Genomic DNA, 17,440 nt, shown 5'->3' on the forward strand with positions numbered 1-17,440 from the left:
TGAACTGCGAGGAGGGGTGGGGCGGTGGTGGGGTGATGTGGGGGGGGGGGGGGTTGCTTTTTACCTCAGAAAGTCGTGAGAGGGAAGGGCAAAGCGATTCTGCCTTTAAAAGCAACAGATTCCACATTATTTGAAGTCATGTTGGGAAAGCCCATTGGAAACACGGCTTTTTAATTATATTCTAATAGAAAAAAACATATTAGTATTTATTCGCTGCTGCTTTTTTTTTCCTTTCCAGGCAGTTACTGAAAGACCCCCAGGTGTTATTTGCAGGGTACAAGGTCCCCCACCCCCTGGAACACAAAATTATCATCCGTGTCCAAACCACCCCCGATTACAGCCCCCAGGAGGCTTTCACCAACGCCATCACGGATCTCATCAGCGAGCTCTCCCTCCTGGAGGAGAGGTTCAGGGTAAGCTTGTTGCTTTCTCTTTAAAGTATTTGAGCTTCTTGCAATTAAAAGTTAAAGGGGAGGGGGGTAGTTTATCTTAGAGCTGGTCGATAAATTCATCAAAGCCAATCGGTGTTACTCAGCTCTTGTCAAGGCATGGTGGAGCCTGGCTGTGCTTAACTAAGGGTTATTTGCATGCCCAACAGTGGTTCAGTGGGTGCTCTCTAATTCCCTATATAGGCCAGCATTGTTTTGCTCACAATCTTATTAGTGTAGAAAGCAATTTTCTATTCTTCCAAGTGGGTGTTATTATTTTAGTTCTACTTCTCCTGTCAAAATTCTGGGACAGTACTTTTTCTTTGACCACTTCTCATTGCTTCTGCTCAACTGTGTATTTCTTTAGCCCCTGATTTTGTAAGACTTAATCTGCCCAAAAGGTTACTCAGTCAAAACAGGGGGGGAGTGAGAATAGGATCCTGTCTGTCGTGTTCTCTGCTGTGCTGGGAAAAGGTAACAGTGCACCCAGTTTGTAAATAGGTTTCAGTACTATTTTTTGGATGATGTGGAGATTTCCACTGGTGGCGTGTGGTTCTTAACGTTTCACAGAAGACTCTTAGGAATGTTTAAACTGAATTCCTCCAGTTCAGTAACACTTCTTCTCTTAGCATATGCATTTTTCTTTCTGTTTTACAGGTTGCTATTAAAGACAAACAAGAAGGAATCGAGTAAAGTCACCCCATTTAGAGTGGACTGTCCTTCTGAGGCAGACTGACACCTGTGTTACTTGAATGTTATATTTAAACCTCTATTCATGGCAAATATTTTCCCCATTGTCCTACTTACGTTTCATTTTTGACAGTAGCAGTGATACTTTGAGCCTTTTTTGTTACACCGGACAGGGGGTTTGCCAAGAGGGTAAATGTAAATGTCTTGTTTGATTTGATGGATAAGTTATTAAAACGATTTCTACTTTTCTAATTGGAGCCTTAAGGCAAATATTTGTACTGGGCTGTTGGTGAGTTTATTGTGAGTGTACTCCCAGGGTGAGAAACTGCGTGAGAGCAGTAGGCAAACCCTCTGCTTTTCCTTTTCAAGAAGTCTAGGCACTGCCAAGTGAACTGGTATTTTGTTTTATTAAGTGTCATTTCTAGAAAACAAATGCACAAATTGTGAAAACGTACAGTAAAAGAAACCGGATGTTTACAATGACTTGACGAGTTTAACAAACTCTTACCGTTTGTTGTTTGGGGTGGTTTTTTTTCTCTGGTACATAACAGCTGGTCTAGAAAACTTGATGGTTACATGGGTAACAGTCACTAATACTGCACTATTTCAAAGCACGGGGATGAAACTGTGGTACAAGGAACTATGACTTCTTCCAAATGGCTGTTATGTTCACACTAGTTAGAATAACAAGGTAAGTAAAAGCGGGGTCTGATACCACATTGTTTATTAGGACTTCGCTCAGCTGCTCCCCGTTCTCTCGAAGCTCTGGCCACTTGAGAATCTACGAGGAGAACAGAGTTTGGGTAGCAAAGGACTGGTGGTATTGTCTTTGGAAGTGGGAGGTTATTAATTATTGCATGGTTTGATTATGGGGTTTCTGTGGAATCTGCTTCCCTGCCAACCTGGGGAAGCTGAATAAAAAGTTTCTCTCCTTTCTGAGGGAGGTGTTGCAGCTTTCTGGTACTCTAAAGGACCAGGGTTTAAGGCAGAGGGACTTGATCAGAAAGGAAAAGGTGAAAGCAGCTGGAACTGACTGTTGACTTGGGTATGGAATTAGTGTGATGCCAAACCCATGTGTAATGGTAGATCCAGACTGTGCTCTGGAGTGAGAGCCTTTGAGCGTGTGTGTCTTCATCACAAAAACGAACAGTAATTGCCCAAAAGTGACCTGCCTCTGGCAGCCAGGGAAATGCCACACAAAAAGGGTGGCAGGAGCATAGGGAAGTGGTGAGGCCTTTCCTGGGTGCAGTTCTGCCAGGGAACAGCCGCTCTGGGTCCCCCTCCTCATGGTGTGCTGTCCTGCTCTCCAGAGGAACCACCCAGGGCCCTCTGCTACAAAAAGCTGCCAGGCCCCAGAAGGCAGGAGCAAACAGATTTGCTTTACAGCTCAATTCCCATCACAGTTGTGTTTGCCCAAGATCTACAAGATGGCCTTGGTCACGCTCTGAAGATTGCTTTTAATTGCTTGTGAGGATTAGGCAGAGGAAACAGCGGGCATGTTGGGGTGTAAATCTGATGGCAGACTCAGGTAAAACAAGGGTAAAACAAGACCTACCTGTGTGGGAGGGATCCTCCTGTCTGAGCGTTTTCCCTTGGCAGACCTCCACGCCGCCGTGTAGCTGGAGAGGTTGTACATCCACACGCTCCCCTTCTCGTCGCCACAGAACACGTACTCTTTTGCTGTTAAGACCAAAAGAAGCAGCTGAAAAAGGAGCATGGAACTGGGAGTCCAGTCCTCTATAAACCAGAGCTCAACACAGTTTCTGCTGTGGGGTTCCAGGGGAGGATGTCGTATTTCAGCAACGTTCTATTTCTAGCACAAATACGTTAATCTTAATCTTAATTAGAATCATAGAATCATCTAGGTTGGAAGGGACCTTAAGGATCATCTAGTCCAACCATCAACCTAACCCTGACAAGAAAATAAATAAGAAATAGGCAATTAAAAAAAAAATTAAATTAATTTAAGATAACCAATTTATCTGACCAATAGTACAGAAAAGCGAGTGATAAGTGTTTTGGCCTTTCTTCTGACTTTTTTGGGATTTGGAGAGTGGCAGATCAGGTTTGTTTATTCGTTGTTAGTCTTAAAAGCTGCCCTGTGTGTGTGTGTGGCATTCCCACCCCTTCCTCCAGAATTTTCCAGACTGGCTCTAGAAAAGCGACAGGGCCAAGCCATGGGCCCCGTGTGCTTTGAAAACCTCTGAAGGAAGACTGTTGGTACCCTACAGTGGGTGTAACGCTGTTCCCCTTGCTGTAGGGCAGGCAGGACAGCCCCACGGAGGGAGAGGGTGCTGCCTACCTGGGCAGGTGCTGAGCGTCAGGTAGGACAGGTCTGTCAGGGACCACTCCAGCTCGGCCAGAATAACGGCGGATACCGTCCGCTGGCATCCTCTCCCCTTCGTGCTGAAGGACCGGCTCCAGCTCCACAGGTAGATGCATCCTGGTTTTGAGCTCTTGGAAACTAGGGAAGGAAGAAGGGAGAAGGCTCTGTCAATCCTGAGAAGTGAAATGCCTCAAAAGAAAGCTGGCCCATCCAGAAGGTGGCTTTTAAGCTGTGGGACCCGATAGCAACAGCAACTGTTTCCACCTCCTTCACCTTATTTCAGGATAATTAGGGGCTGCAGGAGGATTTTCAGTCCCATGCCTGTGTTACTGAACTGCAGAACAAGCATCAGGTGTTCAGAAAGACCCAGCCCATGCTTTAAGCACCCTCCCAGATTAAGGAACCCTCAGTTCCCCTGGAAAAAAAGAATCCCTTGAGCAGAAAGGAGCTCTCCTCCCTTTGCTTTAGCTCCGCTCGGCTGAGCCTGCTCTGAGGGATGGGTCCATCTCAGTTCCAGTCCTACTCAGACATGGATTTGCACCTCCAGCCCACATTTTAGAGAAAGATGTTACTCTGGAGACAACTCCACTCTCTGTAGCCCCCAAAAACTTAAAAGAAGAGGTGGTCACACCCCATTCAGTCCCTCTGCTCATCGTGCTGGCTTCACCCTGCCGCACGCCGAGGCACCTGACCCATTTTCTGGCTTGGGCTGGTGTGTTTATACTCACCGACGACATCATCGTTCAGAAAAGCCAAACCATCGACCCTGTGAGATGTTGTCATGCTGCCGTCCTCGTCAGGAAACTGGAATTCGGCTTCAAAAGGCCTACAGCAGGGGGGGAGGGTGAAATGAGTCCGTGGGCAGCAGCAGAAAGGCACTTGGATAGAGAACCCAGAAGGAAATTCCTGCTTTAGCGAGTCTCTTGCCAAACTGGGATGAATTCCCACCTGAACTTATGCTTTTGGCCACCTGGGTTTCTTAATACAGCAGAAGCCTGTTTGCTGAAGAGACCGCTGTTTTACTTCATCTGTTTTTGTAGGCACAGGGATTAGTCTGTGTCAGCAGGGCATGACTTCACTTGCTGCTTTCTTGCAATTTATTTTTTTTTTCCCCCCTGTGCTCCCACGAAGTGCCAGTTTCCCAGGTAACCTCACGTCCCAGAAGCAGGGCTCGCTGTGAGACTGGCACTCCCTCCAAGAATTTACACTCCCTTAAGATGATACGCCCTTAAGTTTGGGGGTTATTGGATTACACTTGTGTCAGCCTTCCTTCAAAGCAGCCTGCAACGCTTGTAGCTGGAGCATCACTCCAAGCTCAGGGCTGCTGCCTTTGAACACCCCTTTAGCATCACACTAGCATTTTATCTTGCCTCTATGGGAAGGGGAGTATGGTTTAAGTCCGGTAGGAACGCACTGCTTTTCTTGCTCAGACTTCCTCGGTCAGAAATAAAGCCTCTGTTAGGACTTCATGCCCCTCAACTTTTGCTTCTCACCTGCTTTTTTGTTCCTTATCCAGTTTTATATTCCAGGCAAAGCAGCCACCTTCACAGCCCGCCAGCAGGTAGTGATCTGGGCAGGTGGGGACCAGGGCAATGCGTAGGGGAATGGAGAGTGCTTCCAGCACCAACAGCTGGCTAAAAACAAACAAACAAACAAAACCACCAACAAAAAAGAGAGAACAAGCAGTTAAGTGGTGCTGTGACTCGACAGTTATAGGCTCCTGGACTGGCCACGTATGGTTTTTGAACCTTTACCTTGCTTTGAAATTGTAGTCACAGTCTGGAATCCCAATATCCCAGAGTGCAATTCGCTTGTCATAAGATGCAGCTGTGGGACACAGAAGAGAAGCAGGTAGTGACACCGCTGCTCATCTGGCTCTTCTCATGCTACCTGGCAATTCTACCTGTGTCACAGGCTGTCACCCTCTTAAGCCTGTGGCATCAGAGAGCTCATTAAAGCACAGCAGCAATCACCGAGGCTCCTGACAGACACTGTCAAACATGCACAGGCTGGCATTTGTGTTCTTACCCTGTGCTCTGAGAGGAGCAGATAAAAGAAAGTTTGTTTCCTGCTGTCCCTTACTAAGTTGTGGCTTCACAAGGTCATTAATTAGTGCCCCTTTGAGCTTACGTTTCTGGTGATGGGTTCTAGTGGAACCTAAAATAAGAGCTCCAACCTCTATTCTCAGGCTTTATTCCACATATCCATGTGGATATTCCACATATCCATGGCCTCCTGTGCTCCCATCCATGGCAGCTCCTACTGGGAAAGTCGGACACCGGCGTAAAGTGTCGAAAACACTTAATGTCAGCAACCTGCTCCACTGACAGCAGAAACAACCCTCATGGATTACTTAGCGTAATCTGGATCCAACTCCAATGGCATCCCTCAAACTCAAAGTAAATGGGATAGTGTCCAGTCCCCAAACAGGCACACAATGACTCTCACTTCATTACTATAATTTTTTCTGTGCAACACAATGAGCTTTGCTGTCAGCTTCCTTATCCCTCTAGGCTTCTGCTTTTTGTGCTCTTGAGCTTCTTCCTGAAAAGTACCACTACAGCTACCCAGGTGTTAAAAAAATTCCACTCTTAATGGTTCACATAGCACTCTAACCACTCCAGGATGTGGGGAGGTGTAGGCAGGAGGAACAATGTGCTGTGGGGTGCAGGTGTGGTCTGAACGGCTCTGTAACAGCTCACTTTACAGGCCTGACAATACAGCTGCAATTTGTAATAGGATGGATTATTTCCCACAAGTCTGGAAGCCTCACCCTCCCTGGGCCCTACTGTGGCAAAGTTCTCCTCTACATCAGGACCCAAATAAAAATTTCTGACCAGGCAGAGAACTTTCATTTATTTAAAAGCAATTAAGCGCATAGTTTTGCTCGTTGGAAAAAAAATGAAATCCAACAGCCCCATTATGCGCTGCATTGCCCCCCTGTTGCCGTGCTCGGCGAGAGCCCTGCCAGCTGGCCACCCACTGCCTGGCCCCCAGCAGCCTGCTCTGGCTATCACTCATTCTTCTTACTCATCCCTGCGGAACAGATCCACTACTGGGCTTGTTTGTGGCTAATGCATGTGTGACAGCCACCCTGAGAGCTACCCAGAGAGAAACACGAGCTGCTGCACCTCAGCTAAAGAGTCAGGCTCTGGGGCTGAAACAATTTGTGCTGTCTGTAGATTACTGCCACACGAGACTAATAATACTCTCTCCATAATGTCTGGCCACACTTTTTCTACATGTGTGCTGTCCCTTACCCACACCTTCTGGCACTGGTGACAATCCCCCTCAAGAAAAACCAGGCTTTTCTACGTCAGGTACGAAAGGTAAAGAGATTCTGAAGCAGAGACTTACTGAAGAGGTGAGTTTCTTGAGTTGGGCTGAAGCAGACAGTAGCAATGGGCTTTTTATGAGCCTTTATCTCCCCGTAGCAGAAGTCAGCCGCCACATGAATCAGCTTGACGATCCCCCTCCTCCCAGCAGCCGCCAAGATGTTATGAGATTTCTTCCGACTGTTGCTGATGACCATGTTGAGGGTTGTCCATGCAACACTGAAAAACTCCTAGGGTAAGAAAGAAACCAGGACTAGCGTGAAAGAGAAGAGCCAGCAGGATGGCTGTTAGCTCAGAGATAAGACAACTATCACGAGAGCTATTCAGGTGAAATGACACGGCTATTCAAGCCGGAATCTCAAAACTACCCTCAGAAGAACACAAACTATAAAAACAGGATGTTTATTCCTCTATGCTGCCAAGCAGCCTCAGCAGCCTGGATACACACACACATGCCTGTGTGAGGAGGACAGAAGCAGAATGGTCTTTTAAACCAATAAAAAAAATAAAGCCAAACCAGGCTAAAAGGATAAGAAATATTTACTATCTATCTTTATCCTGTTAAGACCTGCCCGCACTAGTGCTTGAAACCCTCTCAGAACTGTTTGTAGTGTGCATTATGTATACCTGTATGTCATGATAAAGGATTGTGGTATTTGCATTCAATGCTCACCCTTGTAACCTACCTCTGTTGCCACCTTATACTTTTTCAGCACCGTCCCCGTCTCGCAATCAATCAGACAGACAGACTCCCCTCCACACGTCGCCACAGTTCTGGAGGAGCTCACAATGGGATCTGAAAAGATGAAAAGAAGAGGTGAGAAGTCCCCAGGCTCAGGGATAACACATGAAGACTGCAGCTTATCACTGCCTGGTGCTCTCCCAGTCTCCTGTTTTCAAAGTCAAAGACGAAGTGTGTAAGCAAGTCTCTTCCTGACAACGGAGACTACAGCTTGAAGGAGCAGGGGTCTAATGCATGGAGTCCGCTGGGATTCCAGAGCCGGGTGGTTCTGGGAATCCTGCAAACCTCTTTAAGAGCTCACCTTTCCTGGCTCCACAGTCTAGCAATGGCTCGAAGACACAGGACCAGAGCTGCGTTTTAAAATCCTCGCGGCTGTTGCCTTTACTGTGACACTGAAGAAAATGCAATGGCTCTGCACTGACATCCTCCTACAATAAACCATCCACATTTAGAAAATTCATTCCCCTGACAGCGGTTTGCCTGTGCTTGCCTTGCCAGAACCCTCCACTGAACACAGCAATCTGAGTTAAACTGAAGTATTTTTCAGCCCTTCTGTGTTACAGAGAACAGGAGAGACCGAGATGACACCAATGCTCAAGACTCCTAAACCAGCAGAGCACTGTTTAGAAAAGCTGTGCCCAGCAGACCCCAGCAGTGAACCCCATTTCCTGCTGTAGAGAAATGTGGAAAGCCCTTTAGATCCCCACTGGTCTGAGCTGAGGGGGAAAGACCTTTCCCCATGCAGCCATCAGTTTGACCTGAGAGAAAGTCATGCCAGTCCCATTTCTAAGAACAGGCTTTCAGTGCACCACCTCAGAGCGCTGGTCCATCCATCCCCTGCAGGGGATTCACTGTCTCCGGGGGGGGGCCTTCCCTGATGCCTCTGAGAGATTTAAAACAACAAGAAAAAAACAAAAAACACAAAAACAAAAACCGTAACTCACAATACATCTGGCCAATTATGAGCTCCAAGCTGTGTAGAGCTCTGATGAAATCTGAGTGCGGCTCCTCCCACTACACCAAGAGGCCAAAAGCCAGTCCCAAGGGGGCTGATGGACATACCTTGCCCTTGGAGTTCTTCACTGGGGTCAAGCTAACAACTCCATTGTCCTGCTCCTGGCTTTTCTGTTCCTCTGTCAGCTGGCTGGATCTTCTGTTGTTTTGCCCCTTTGGAAACTGCTCTCCATTCTTCTGCGTCTCTTCAGCTCCCTGCTCAGGGGTTGCCTCTTTGGCAGGCTGGTTTGATGTTCTTGGTTTATCAGGAGCTGGGTCATCCTCCACATGAGTGGACTTTCTGGGATTAACTACAGCCTCCTCCTTGGTGTTTGCCTGGGTCTTGGACCTCTTGTTTCCAGAGCCTGGTTTTGAATGATTTCTTTTCCTCTTGCTGGGCGTCAGCGTGACCTATAAGGCACATTGTCAGTTTCTGCAGAAGGTTTCTAGCTTCCCCAAGATATGCAGATGATTTGTAAGTCAGAGATATTAATTATTCAAAAGCAAGTACCCTCCCACGGTTCCAAGAATCAGGCAGCCCAGAGCTGCAGAGTTCCTAGAGGCAGAAGCTAATGAAAATCACACAGGCAGCCTCATGTTCATCTCCCTTCCCTTGTCCCAGTTACTTGCGACTTACATAGGATGTAGAAGAACAAATCTGGCCCATGGACCAAGGGTGTTCAGTTTGCAGCCATTTCAAAGAAGGCAAGCACCATCACAGTCTGGCCATGCATCACCCAGTTCTCTCATTAAAAATATCCCTTCCTCAAAGAAGAGGTGGATTTTGTAGGACTATACTCATGAAGCCTTTTGGGTCTCACAGAAAAATGGAAGCTCTCTCCTCTTGGAGAGCAACTCAACCTTCATGTTGCTGGGAAAGCTTCAATCTGGTCATAAAGAAGAAGCCTCAGCTGGTGAATGTAGGCTGGAGACCAAAGGGTCATCAATGTCAACTGACAAGTGCTACTGACTTCAAAAGAAATAAAAAGGACATTGTTAATGTAACTGGAAAAATCACCTACCTGATCCACGTCCTCTGCAGCTTCCCTGGGGCTTTCTGTACTTTCTTCCTCACTCTCACTCTCCATCTTTTCCTCTGGTTCAGGATCTGTGTTTGAGTCCAGACCCAGGGAGCAAGCCAGCAACTCTTCTGCAATCATTTTCACCTTAGAAGCAAATATGCAATTACGTTTAAAAAAAAAAAAAAAAGACAAAAAGCAACAGCAGTCAAACTCTGCTGTGCAATGAGAAGAGCTGCTTTGCTGAATTTTTAATATCTGCTTCACTGAGTTTTTAATATCTGCTTCACATGAACTTCACAAGCCATGGAGGAGTCCTCAGCTGCCAGCCCGGCACGACAAGTCCTCTGCTGACATTATGTGACCCAAGAACTTCACTTTGTCGTGGGCATCCAGGGTACAACATTTGTGAAAACAACAGCCCAGCAACAAAACCAGACAAAGGAGGGACGGAAGCCTCAGTTGCATGTATGCATATCCAATTAAAACATGTCACAAACTAAATGGTATCTTTCCCCACTGGGAGTAACTGCAGTTCTATCATTGTCTTTTCTCCTTTCCTACAGCTTCCATCAAGACTAAAGGTTGCCATTAGAGTTATTTGCAAACAATTAAGTACTGAGGATACGGCAGTCTTGTTAATTAGTACAAACACCATTATTGCTTATGAATTAAAAAACAATGTTTAATGACAGTCATTGCAACGTGGTGCACGGTTAGTCCCAGTGCTTCTGTAATTGCTTAACAAAGCAGTGAAAAAAACCAGAAAAAGTGCCACCATCTGTCTGCAAGAGCCCTGATACCAAATCCATGGAGCAATTTAAACAAATCCATTCAGAATCTGGGTGCAGAGGCCTTGCCTGAAGAACAGAACAGTAAGTGAATTGTAACCTACCCGCCAGCGGGTGAATTCACTGAGTGACCTGGGTCCATACACTACATTGGTCTGTACAGATTTCAGGAACTTTTTCTTGATGGACTTCACTTGCTCAGCTGTGTATTTCTCAGGAAGTTGGTCACGGAAGAATTTTTCCCAGTGAGCAGTAACCTAGGCAGAAAGACTGAATTTATTCAACAGAATACTACAGAAAACCAGAGCAGAAAAGCACAAGGATACTCGTGAAAGCATTTAAGGAATTGCCAACCCTGAGGCTCTGCTCATTACACGATGGCACTGCTTCCCTTTATTTTATCAGTGTTCAAACCACAACCTCAGCTAACAAGAAACCCAATTCCTCTGAACCAAGCCTAAGAGAGTGTGGCAACATGGAGCCAGAGCAAGGCCTGATTTCATGCCTCTGGATCCAAAGCAAATGGCCTTAAGGAGCCTTAGCCTGTGCCCTGCTAACAGGGGGTACCTGACTGGTAACTACTTTATTATAAGAGATGTGGGATAATGGGGATGTTTGAGTTTTCTTGTAGTTCATGTGCAAGCAGGACTGGTGCACGAGTCCTTCCCATTTATAAAGACATCTTGACTACAAAAGGCTTCTGAATTTGGGGCACAATCATGCAGATGGTCACCTACCAGCACAGTCCCCCACCTGAGAACTTCTGTCAGGCAGCAACACATCCATAAGCACTTGGACCCAAGAGACATTTTACACTTAGCCACAGCAGTAAGAACCAGCCAGCTACAAAGTATTACCATCAGGGAAATGTAGCTGGGGCACAGAACCCAGCACAAAACGAACAGCACCAGGGGAGCATTTGGTGTCTCATTAAACAGCCAACCATGCCTGGTTGCCTGGAGGAATAGAGCTGAGCAGCCCTCACCAAGAACCTTTGAACTACAAGGTATTACACAGATAACAGCACTCGGCACAATAAGCCATCTCAGTCTTCAGTCCTTGATCTCTCCACCACGGCTGCACAGAAGGAATTAAGAAGATCAGCTAACTAAAACACAAATGGGTAAGAGCAGCACTGCACCAAAAAAAAACCCCAAACCTTTTTCATAATAGAACAATAATTTTGCTCAAGATCACAATGTGCTTTGTGGGGATGATCTGTCAGGAGCTAAACCGTGTATGTAAATGAGCAAAAAAGCAGTTCCAAACATGCACAGCTGAAGCAGAACGAACAAAGCCTCATTCCTGGCGTATGCTGGAAAAAGCAAGATTATCCTGAGCTTGGTTTTGTGCTCCCCATTCCTGGCGTCAGGAGAGTAACATAAATTAGATGGGGAGGTGGACACAGCTGTTATGTCAGCACAAGGCTTCTCCCATTTTTGAACAATGACCTGAGAAACCAGAGGGTCAGACACAGACTTTGCTGGCCCAGCTCCTGCGATTTAAACTGAAGGCAGAAGTTGGCTACACAGAAGAGGCAGAGCTAATGCAAGCAGTGACCACAGAAAAGAGCAGTGAGACATTTAGTAGGAAGCACAGATCATATCAGGATTATTGCTAACCATTGAATGCTTGTTTGCTACTCAGTCATTAAACTGAGCACGGTATTTAGTTACTTCTCAGGTGGTTAGAGATTAAGAAAATCTCACACATCTTACCTTGCTGGTGAGCTTATGGCTATTGACACGCCTCACATGATTAGCCAGTTTGGTTATATCCTTGCCATTGAGTAGCCGAAGGTTTTCCAAAAGAAACATTACTTTATAGTCATCGTTGATCTAGAAAGAGAAGATATCAGAGCCACAAAAATTACACACACGGTACTTGCTTTAGCTTTAGCCCTTTATTAAAATACAGCCAAGGATAAGAAGAATACGTTTAGTCAGGAAAAGCCATTTCATAGAATTTTCTGAGCGTTTCCGAGTTGACTATCACCTTTTAGTTGTAAATTAACGTTTATAAGGTTTAGTTGTACATTAACTCCTACGAGCTGGGATCTTAGACTGCAGACAAACGCCCAGCCTCACCCTTCTGCAGTACTGACATCCAACACGAGGTGGTGGGGGTGCAACCAGGCCCATCTGCTCCAGCCCCTGCACAAGGCAGGGTGTTCTGGTCACATCCTTCAACTGGGAGTGAGCATCTCATGCAGAAGAAGGGCTGTCCTGCTGCAGTAACCGAGAACCAGCAGGGCTTCTCTGGCTCATGGGCATTTTAGGTTCCCCAGTCCAGTCTGCCATACAGCCACACATGTAGTTCTGCCTGCACGCAACAGCATCTGGGGACAGCAACCGTGGCTGACACCAGCTTAATGCACAAATAAAATTAGTTTTGGATGCTTAAACTGAGGAAACACCAAGTTTAACCCCTCATAGAATGGTTTGGGTTGGAAGGGACCTTAAAGACCACCTAGTTCTAACTCTCCTGCCCTGGGCAGGGACACCTCCCACCAGAGCAGGTTGCTCAAAGCCCCATCCAACCTGGCCTTGAACATCTCCAGGGATGGGGCAGTCACAGCTTCTCTGGGCAAACTCACCACCCTCAGAGTGAAAAGTTTCTTCTTAATATCTAATCCAAATCTCCCTTCTTCCTGTTTGAAGCCATTACCCCTCGTCCTATCACTACCTGCCCTCGTAAAAAGCCCCCCTCCAGCCCATCACAGGGCCAAGTCTGCTCTTCCAGAGCACAAGGGGCACTAAAACTAGCATGCAAGAAGGACATGTCTACACAATCATTACTATATTTTACACAAGGATGAGCATGAGATACCCTGTTTGATAAGCAACCTAAGATGGGACTCTGGCCTGGAGAATCAGGAGTTAACACCCAGATTTTAATACCCAGTGGTTTTGGGCACGTCACTTCTGCAAATTGGGAAAGAGCGGCACAAACTGGTGAAGGGGTGCAAAAAGACTGGCTGCTTTCTCAGATAGCCCTAACACTTGCTGCCTAAGAACAATATACAAGAACTAGGCGTAACTGCTGTTTGTTTCCCCCTCTATTCAATGCTTGGCTGGTAAGGAGGGGAGGTAACTCACTGTCAAGTACACGTTGTTCTCATAGGTTAGCTCCTCCAGCAGTGGGAACTGTTTCAGAGCAGTTACATCTTCCAGTCTGTTGTTGTTGCAGTTTAGGACGCGCAGATCAGGCAGGGTTAGACTGTTGGGAAATTTGTCCAGTAAATTGTCAGAGAGATCTAGTTTCTGCAGATGCCTCAGGCGGGAAAACAAACGCGGGTCTAAGTCTCCAGTCTTCAGTTGCAGCTTGGACAGGCTGAAAACAAAAGAGAACATGAACTATCTGCAATTCATCGGAAAAAAACACAGGACACAAGGTCCCACCTGGTGGCACCTCTCAGTCTAGCACAACTCACTGGATAAATCTGACCAAACCTGCTTTTTCTTGTCTGCAGCACACAAACATGGAAAAGGTGATGTGTCTGAGTTAACATCAGAGACTCGAGTCTACCAAAGTATTTACACTACTATTAACCTGCAGTCCAGATATCAGATAATTTTGCTGATCTGGCTCAAAACTCTTTTTCTCTTCATTAGAAGTTGAAGTTCAGGCCAAGTGCAGAATAGGTCCCCAAATCATTTGGCTGTTTTCAAAGAACTAACTTCACAAAAAAAAAAGTGATTTTTTTCCATTTCTTTTACAGTGAATTTTGCTGCAAAAACTTCCAATGGCAAATATGGAAATATAACAAAATCCCATGGCTCCTCCTAAAACAGAAGCATTCTGTCCTGAAAGAGGAAGAGGTATAATATTTGAGGGGAACAAAAATACCCCTTCTCTGTTAAGAGAGTGAAAACCATGTATTATAAGAAGGGTCGTTTACATTTGACTAGATCATTTAGTTGAGCTCCAAAGGGAGCTCCTAGTCCTGACAGCCAACATCTCTTGAGAACACAAGCCTGAGTTCCTTTAACAAACAGAATCTCCATCTCTAATCATTAGTAAAAAAAAAGGCCTTCTAAATATAAATTAAGTGTGAACAAATGAGGTGAACAAAATTAGGAAGCAAGACCACTTCTCCTTCACTTGTCATCTTGGAAGCCTAACCAGCCAGTCAGAGCACGTAAGAAAGGTCGAACAGAATTCAGCTGGTGCAAAGCTGAGTGTGACTATTATGTCATTTTGAGGATAAACTCAACCAAATGTTGCCCAAACGTATTTCTGAAATATAACCCTTCAAAATCACAGTATGATGCCGCACAGAAAAAGCCACGCTCTAGAAATTCACTACTTCAAACGTCTCAACATCACTGTTACCCAGATTACTGCAGCCTATACTCTACAGATAAAACTTTTGAGTTTCTCTCTTAAAAAAAAAATACTTTAGCACAAGACAAACCAAAAGAGAGAACTTTAAAGAGCACACATGAAACTCAAAACTCTTACACCAGCAACAAAAACAACAAAGGCGCCAGCCAGAAATTGGCTCCCTGAGTCACTTGGATTGACCAGTTCTGGAATAGCAAAATCCCACTGTATTAATCATTTGGAAAGACACACATTTCCAGTGACCTCTGTTAAGGATCTGAGCAACAAAACTGTTTTTAGTGGTTTCTAAGCATGTCAGAGTTTAGTCTCCCTCTCTGCAATGTCTGTCTAATTGGATTTGGAGGAGATGGAAAATGATGGAGGGAGAGGAAAAAACCCTCTAAAATCCAGGCCAGAAGAGATTCTCTTATTCACATTAAGCAATTGCTAGCAAAGACAGAAGTGTGTTGGGAGCAGGGGAAGATGCCTTAGGGTTAGGAAACCAGGATCCAGTCTTAAGCAGTTTTACAGAATGAAGGTGGCAGCATCTATACAATGTAACTGGTGAGAAGTGGCAGCTGCTGATAACCTATCTAGTGAATGCAGTTCCACTAGAGCTCACTGACACTGCACGGAGAATGCCATCTCCCACTCTCTGCTTTGTAACCATCTCTTTTTTCAGCAAAAATACTTAGGGAAAGAAAGACAAAAAAAAAAGGGTCACGCAGGCTGAATTCAGCTGGAATTTTCCACGGGCCTGTCTGCACTTACTTCAGCGTCTCGATCTTTCGCAGCCTCGTAGATCTTGGAACCGCTCTTTCCAAAAGAAGTTCTGTAGTAATTTTTGACATTTTTTTATCTCCAACCCTCTGCTTGTATCACGGCTCAGTCAGCTGCAGGATCTCTTCTTGTAACCTGGTAAAACAAACAGGAACAAGAGGAAGCCCTTTCAACTGACTCCAAAATGGGGGAGGAAAAAAGGTTGTAAGGTTAGCTACTGATTTTGCTACTGTGTTTGAAGTTGCCTTTTTAATACGCTTGAAATGAAAATACCAGAGACTTTTATTATTCTGGGCACACACTCCCAAGGCACTGACACTACCCAGCTCCGAAACAACAGTGATACCTCCCTCGGCTATTAAAGTGACTGCCTGGCTGTCGATGAACGCTGTCCATGGGGTGACAGCACTCGGGACCAGGACAGTCTCACAGTTACCTCTTTGTACCTCTCCTGAGCAACAGGGCTCTGCTCCAAGAACTCCAACACGCTTTCAAATAAACAGCAACAGTAAGAATAAATACACCTGTCGTGAACGCCTTCCTCCCAAGGAAATGACACAGTGCGCTCGCTAGCCTGACCAGATGGAGAGACTCTTGGCTGACAACTTCTACATTCCTTAAAATTTTTGAAAACTGAATGAATTACCAGAAACGTAAACAGCCACCATAATAAAAACATCATTTCCTCACCGAGGGAAAAAATATCAACAGCATTCTGTATGTTACTGGGAATTAACAAGGGTTTCCATGCATTGTTGTGGATAGGATAGTACACGCACACAAACAGATGCACTGATATTTAGAATAATAAGACTGACAGGGCCAAAGTAGCTTCATGAAATTACTGGTCCGTGGCTTAGTGCTCTCTCTGACACAGATTCCAAGAGAGGGAAATAAAAAAGAGCTCCAAGGCCAGGCTCGCTACTGTCCTTTTGTGTTAGTCTCACCACTGCCTGAACACCACGGCGGTAGATGGTGAGGAGCACACGAGGCACTAAGCTGTCCTCGGGCCTGACTTCAGCGCCAGAACACACCTACAGCACCTGGACCATTGGGTTTGACAAGCAATAGGGCGCTGCTTCGTTAACACTTGTAAGTAAGGACAATACTTCACGTATGGAATATTTCACGCCAGCATAAAGAGCATTGAGGTTGAAAAAACAGCACGAGCAGCAGCAGTCCAGGATTTCATCCTTCAAGTGACAGAACTGTCACCAAAAGCCCAACCCGAGGATCAGGCCTTTACCTGCTGAACCCAATAAACCTCCCGAAGCTCCAGCATCTATATGTAAAATTTGACACCAGCCACCGTGGATGTTCCCATCACCCTCTTTTTGACCACACCGACACTGCAAACACAGTGACACCCCGGGAGCCACAGGGAAGACACATCAAGGCCCTATCGCCACAACAGCACGGGTGCCACCACAGAAGGTACGTGCAATTAATTACCCTGACGAACACCCCATCACTCAGCCTAACCGGGAACTGCCACCAACCCTCCTCCCGGGGCTGGCAGCCCTACAGCAGGCTATGGATTCAGGCTAAGGTAGCGCTGCGGAGACACAAACGAGTTTAATTTGAAGCCCCCCGCACCAGCTGGAGCGTCACATCGCCTCAGCCGAGGTGGGCCCGGCGCTGCCATCACCGCGATGGGGACAGCCCCGCCGCCGGCCTGTCAGCCCATCCTCTCACCGCCTTCCCGGCGGCCCATCAGACGGCGGGCAGGGTCAGTGGCGCTCGATTCGCGCCGAGGCGGCCGGGTGGAGCCGCGGTGGCCGCCTCACGCCTCCCCGAGCCCTCAGACCGCCGTGAGGGCCGGCGCCGGGCCGCGGCCTGAGGCGCCCTCCCGCGGGGTCTAAGCGCGTTGGGTGGCGTGACTACAACTCCCAGCAGCCCCCGCGGCACGGCTGGGCATCGCACCTCTGCTCGGCGCCGCGGGGGATGCTGGGAGAGCGAGTCCGCGTGCTCCAACCACCACCTCCGCTCACCGACCGACCGGCCTGTGCC

The 17,440-nt window shown here is 46.6% G+C and overlaps 3 protein-coding genes across 3 annotated transcripts in view; 2 read left to right on the forward strand and 1 right to left on the reverse strand.

The window, feature by feature from the left end:
- The window catches only part of POLR2J (polymerase (RNA) II (DNA directed) polypeptide J, 13.3kDa), a 2,332-nt gene extending 957 nt beyond the window's left edge, over positions 1 to 1,375 (forward strand). Inside the window, exons 3-4 of the mRNA XM_014953146.1 lie at positions 239 to 413; positions 1,086 to 1,375. Of these exons, the coding sequence (XP_014808632.1) occupies positions 239 to 413; positions 1,086 to 1,121 (211 nt within the window). The 3' untranslated portion in view covers positions 1,122 to 1,375. The remainder of the gene's footprint in view (positions 1 to 238; positions 414 to 1,085) is intronic.
- A 131-nt stretch (positions 1,376 to 1,506) lies between these two features.
- Positions 1,507 to 17,272, reverse strand: LRWD1 (leucine-rich repeats and WD repeat domain containing 1). Its single transcript, XM_014953143.1, has 16 exons — positions 17,027 to 17,272; positions 15,422 to 15,565; positions 13,423 to 13,657; positions 12,043 to 12,162; positions 10,429 to 10,581; positions 9,537 to 9,680; positions 8,584 to 8,925; positions 7,823 to 7,949; positions 7,466 to 7,575; positions 6,802 to 7,009; positions 5,199 to 5,271; positions 4,938 to 5,078; positions 4,173 to 4,270; positions 3,421 to 3,582; positions 2,674 to 2,798; positions 1,507 to 1,899 (listed from the first exon to the last, which is right to left on the reverse strand). The coding sequence occupies exons 2-16, from the start codon at positions 15,499 to 15,501 to the stop codon at positions 1,759 to 1,761; spliced, it is 2,259 nt and encodes a 752-aa protein (XP_014808629.1). The 5' UTR covers positions 15,502 to 15,565; positions 17,027 to 17,272; the 3' UTR covers positions 1,507 to 1,758.
- Positions 16,403 to 17,440, forward strand: part of ALKBH4 (alkB homolog 4, lysine demethylase) — a 3,622-nt gene continuing 2,584 nt past the window's right edge. The window contains exons 1-2 of the mRNA XM_014953030.1: positions 16,403 to 16,485; positions 16,792 to 16,864. Coding sequence (XP_014808516.1) covers positions 16,403 to 16,485; positions 16,792 to 16,864 — 156 coding nt within the window. The remainder of the gene's footprint in view (positions 16,486 to 16,791; positions 16,865 to 17,440) is intronic.

This window comes from Calidris pugnax, unplaced genomic scaffold, assembly GCF_001431845.1.
Source record: "Calidris pugnax isolate Ruff unplaced genomic scaffold, ASM143184v1 scaffold133, whole genome shotgun sequence".
In the NCBI taxonomy this organism is placed as follows: Eukaryota; Metazoa; Chordata; class Aves; order Charadriiformes; family Scolopacidae; genus Calidris; species Calidris pugnax.